General features: G+C 52.0%; 1 protein-coding gene across 1 annotated transcript; it reads right to left on the bottom strand.

The window, feature by feature from the left end:
* Window positions 1–11: 11 nt before the first annotated feature.
* Window positions 12–1,500, bottom strand: LOC119092540 (uncharacterized). The gene is made up of 4 exons (XM_037215498.1): window positions 1,469–1,500; window positions 867–1,097; window positions 278–411; window positions 12–22 (listed from the first exon to the last, which is right to left on the bottom strand). The coding sequence occupies exons 1-4, from the start codon at window positions 1,498–1,500 to the stop codon at window positions 12–14; spliced, it is 408 nt and encodes a 135-aa protein (XP_037071393.1).
* Between the last annotated feature and the right edge of the window lie 3,206 nt (window positions 1,501–4,706).

Raw genomic sequence — 4,706 nt, 5'->3', positions numbered from 1 at the left:
GTCTCTCGACTCTAGGTCAGGTCTGCGACAGCAAAGGTTACAGCTGGGACGACATCCAGCCAGATACGGACAGCCACAGCTACAGCCCGTAACCACATCTTATCCCAATGACATCACTTTGTTCGATGTCAATAGAGTCGTGTTTTTGCCGTCACGCCGATTATAGTGGGATAAATGCAAGCACGGTCGATGGTGAGTCTCACACCCACCACCTCTCGCTCGCGCCGCGTGCGGCGGGTTGGCAGGCCGCCAATGGGAGGCCATCCGCCACCCTCACCGTCCTCAACGAAGCCAGGAGCCTCGGCAAGCACGGCGGCCACGCCAAGCACGTAATGCAGCACGCCGGCCACGTACTGGCCCAGGTGGATCCTGGTGTTCGACGGCACGTGCACGAACACGTGCTCGTACAGCCTGGAAAGGACGGGCGGTGGGCGGGAGTGACAGCAGCATGTGACAACGCGACGACAGTGACAGGATCAGAGCGGATGACCGCAACCAACGACCACAACCGGAAAGATACGGGCAGGCAGAGCGTTTTGGAGCGTGTTTCTGCGCATTTTGAGGCCAACGCAGATCATTCAACGAGGACAGAGCCAGCCATTGTGGCTAAGCAATGACAGGACAATGGCAATGAATGAATTCAGCACAAAGGCACATGACTCAACAGAACGACACAGCGGAAGCGTGAGCAGCGGGATTACCGCAGTTCGAGAGCTCACGCACACCTAGGTTCGCTGTCAACACATTTACAAACATAACGCTATTCTTAGGATTATCCACATGTGTTTTTTACATGGAATGAGCATCTCTAGTCAGTTACTACTCCACCCCACGATGAATTCCTAGCCAGGAGCGTGAGTCCGTACCTGTGGTAGATCTGCGCCGTGAGCAGACACATGGACCAGGAGCGTGAGTCCGTACCTGCGGCAGATCTGCGCCGTGAGCAGACACATGGACCTGGAGCGTGAGTCCGTACCTGTGGTAGATCTGCGCCGTGAGCAGACACATAGACCAGGAGCGTGAGTCCGTACCTGCGGCAGATCTGCGCCGTGAGCAGACACATGGACCAGGAGCGTGAGTCCGTACCTGCGGCAGATCTGCGCCGTGAGCAGACACATAGACCAGGCGTGAGTCCGTACCTGCGGCAGATCTGCGTCGTGAGCAGACACATGGACCAGGAGCGTGAGTCCGTACCTGCGGCAGATCTGCGCCGTGAGCAGACACATGGACCAGGAGCGTGAGTCCGTACCTGCGGCAGATCTGCGTCGTGAGCAGACACATGGACCAGGAGCGTGAGTCCGTACCTGCGGCAGATCTGCGTCGTGAGCAGACACATGGACCAGGAGCGTGAGTCCGTACCTGCGGTAGATTTGCGCGTGAGCAGACACATGGACCAGGAGCGTGAGTCCGTACCTGCGGCAGATCTGCGTCGTGAGCAGACACATGGACCAGGAGCGTGAGTCCGTACCTGCGGTAGATTTGCGCCGTGAGCAGACACATGGCCAGCACCACTGATTCGGGCGAGCAGGACGGGGCGTCGCAGGACGTCAGCCAGCTAAGGGCTTGCTGAAGCCACGGTGGCACAGGCATGCCAATGATGTTCACCTGAATCACTTGTGCTAATGCCATTGTGACCTCCATGGTGCCCACGATGTAGAAGTGCAGAAACCACCTGAAAGACAGCACGCTTTCAATGGAATGCTGAAAAATTAGACTGGTGAAGTGTGCGTACCTGTTTACTACTCGCCCACATACACAGTGATTGGAAAGTGTGAGCGCTAAATTATAGGGCAAACAACTCACGACTAGGCACTGACTCACGAGCATCAGGGCAACGGAAGACACTTTACGGAAGATACGAAACCGTCTTTTCAAAGGTGGTAGCCAATATTCGCCACCCACAGAGAAGTAGCTGCAGGAGCTGTCAAAGCTAACGTTGTTGAAATTCCGCGCGAAGCGTTTTCTATCGATGAGGGTCACTTACGTTAGTGCCTCACGAAGTAACACCGCACTAAAACAATGAGCGCGTCAACTCATGCAGGGCCACCTGCTGATCTGCTGCGTTGGCTGTCGTAAACTTTAGGTCGCGGTCGGATCGAATTGATGCTCCTGGCATTTCTCCTCTGCTGACGTTTATTGACGTTAATTATAATCTCGTCGTAACACAACGGGACCACAAATATGCCATGCGGATGTGCTAATAAAGCATCTGTGATTTAGAAGAATGTAGGATACGAGAAGCATTGAGGAGTCACGTAATACACGTTGGAACATACGCGCTGTACACAAAATCACCAGAATGGCCGACGTCAGAAGTGACCAAAACAGCAAGACCGGCGGCGAACGTCCTCCATATCGAGGCAAGCCATCAAGACCGGCGGCGAACGTCCTCCATATCGAGGCAAGCCATAAAGACCGGCGGCGAACGTCCTCCATATCGAGGCAAGCCATCAAGGCAGCTCTCAAGCGCCATCGGAGTGCACAGTGACAGCCGCCGTGCTCATTTTGAGCTTAAACTGATGTGATCTTAATTTACAGAACAGCAGCCATCGGCATGGCTTCACATGACTTACTTTAAGGTGTGACTTTGCCGCGTGTTATGCGTTAACATGAGGCATTCCTGGGCGTTGCCGCTTTTCTCAAACAAACGACACGCAAAATTCAACAAATTTTGTTTTATGGACCATGTCAACCATATTTTCCGTAGAAACCAAACGTAACTACAGTCATTTCTCGACGAAGTTTCCGCACTTTTAAATTACGTACCTCTCACTGCCATGCAGCCATGCAGTTGTGATATACTTTACTCAAAATTTTGTGTTGACACCTCTTAATTACTCTGCATATTGGGCATGCGTTACACCCCACATGTCAAACGTGGAATAACCACAAACGGACTCCGTAATGCCAGGACCATCACAGTTGTAAAAGGCACCGTAGGTAAAAAAGCGAGGAGGGTAAGATTGTGAACGCGTTTTTGACGATTCCGACAGCGGCCTTCATGTAGTTTTAAGTTTGCAAACGCCAAAGACAGTATAGCGGCTTGGGCGTGTTTCATTGTCAAGCGTGTCACGTCAGTCAGACCACTTATTCATGACGCCGTCCTTCACGCTTTGTCGCGTGATTTTTGCCAGAACATTTTTCGTTGGTCAATGGCAATAACTGAACACCTTGAGCACGAAATTGTATAGAATGTTAGCACTTAGGCACACACTTTACTTAATATGAGCCAACAATCTCGTTAGGGTAAAGCAAATTCAGTGATCTGCAATGGCCTTGCACGAGCTTACTGGGCCCTGTATAGCTTGTTGCACTATATTGGATTCAGGGATGCGATTTGTTGCATGTCGACGTCCCAACCCGCCGCTCCATGTTCTAGGAAGCCGTCTTAGATATTATTTCAACACATCATGGTTGACCTGATCTAGCAGGATCTGAAGCAGTGATGTAGTCTTCCAAAATAAGTTGTGGACTGAACAGCAAAACACAACTAAATCTAGAACCCAAATACGGTGTAGCGGAGTCCTGCTAGCATTTGACACATCTGCGCACCGTTGGAAATCTCCAGCCATATTGGCCTTCCGGCCGGCGGCGATCTCCAGGTCGTGACTTCTTTGTTTTCAACCATTGATATTGAGCCGTTGCCTTGTAACTCCGGCGCGAAACGGCCCCGCAGTCGGAACGCTGCTCAAAATCAACACCACCATCGGGCTCCAGTCCCCCCCCCCCCCCGAAGTGAACAGAAAAAGCTACATCCCTGATCTAACGAAAAGGTTGCGCCATGTCTCTGATCTGACGGGATCAAACCGAATGTTTTCAACACCATGCTGCCCACTGTTTTTTGCCTCATGACTCCAGCCCAGTTGGAGAGCGATGGCAGACGTTACCCACTCCGTTACCTCACGCGATGGGTGAGAACGGCTCCCTCCAGGTGAGGGTTAGCGCACACATGTGGCTAGGGGTTACCTACCCGTCGCCTGACGCGATGGGTGAGAACGGCTCCCTCCCGGTGAGGGTTAGCGCACACATGTGGCTAGGGGTTACCTACCCGTCGCCTGACGCGATGGGTGAGAACGGCTCCCTCCCGGTGAGGGCTAGCGCACACATGTGGCTACGGGTTACCTACCCGTCGCCTGACGCGATGGGTGAGAACGGCTCCCTCCAGGTGAGGGTTAGCGCACACATGTGGCTACGGGTTACCTACCCGTCGCCTGACGCGATTGAACCGCGTAGCTCCACGCTGTAAACCCTCGAAAAGCGGAGATTTCAGTGTAAAAAACAGATGTACCTTGTAAGGTGGCTGACCTATGTCAGGTCAAAGTCAGGCCGTGCCTGTCAAGGAAAGCGAGTTCTACGGAACCGTTCAATCTGGTGCAACAACGAAGTATTAGACGAAGCCATACATCTCTGAGAAAGCTCCTCAGGCAATAAACCACTCGGATTTACAACTACAACAAATTCTGTTGAACTAGAGTCATGGATTTCGGTCACAACGAAATTGTACTAACCTGCTTTTTTACTGGAGAGCTTGCTTTAGGAAACAGTTTCTGTGGTTTCTTTTGAACTTATTAATGACTGGAACCGCAATAGACATGCTTCATCGATCTTTAATGGTGAAAGTAGGTCAATGATCTAAGATGACCCGGGTTAACACGTTGTTTTTAGGAACATAACGTCTAGCGCAATCTCTGCCGCTCATCTGAATG

This window comes from Pollicipes pollicipes, unplaced genomic scaffold, assembly GCF_011947565.3.
Source record: "Pollicipes pollicipes isolate AB1234 unplaced genomic scaffold, Ppol_2.1 Scaffold_3447;HRSCAF=4054_pilon_pilon_pilon, whole genome shotgun sequence".
NCBI classification, from domain to species: Eukaryota; Metazoa; Arthropoda; class Thecostraca; order Pollicipedomorpha; family Pollicipedidae; genus Pollicipes; species Pollicipes pollicipes.
Note: the sequence above shows the minus strand (reverse complement) of the source record. Positions and strands in the feature narration are given on the sequence as shown.

Excerpts from the sequence above, each read along its gene's own strand:
- LOC119092540 (XM_037215498.1), bottom strand. The coding sequence starts at position 1,500 with ATGTGTCTGCTCACGGCGCAAATCTACCGCAG. Across the intron at positions 1,098-1,468 it reads ACGGCGCAAATCTACCGCAG|ATCTGCCGCAGGTACGGACT; the intron begins GTACGGACTCAC and ends CTCACGGCGCAG. Across the intron at positions 412-866 it reads ACGGCGCAGATCTACCACAG|GCTGTACGAGCACGTGTTCG; the intron begins GTACGGACTCAC and ends CGTCCTTTCCAG.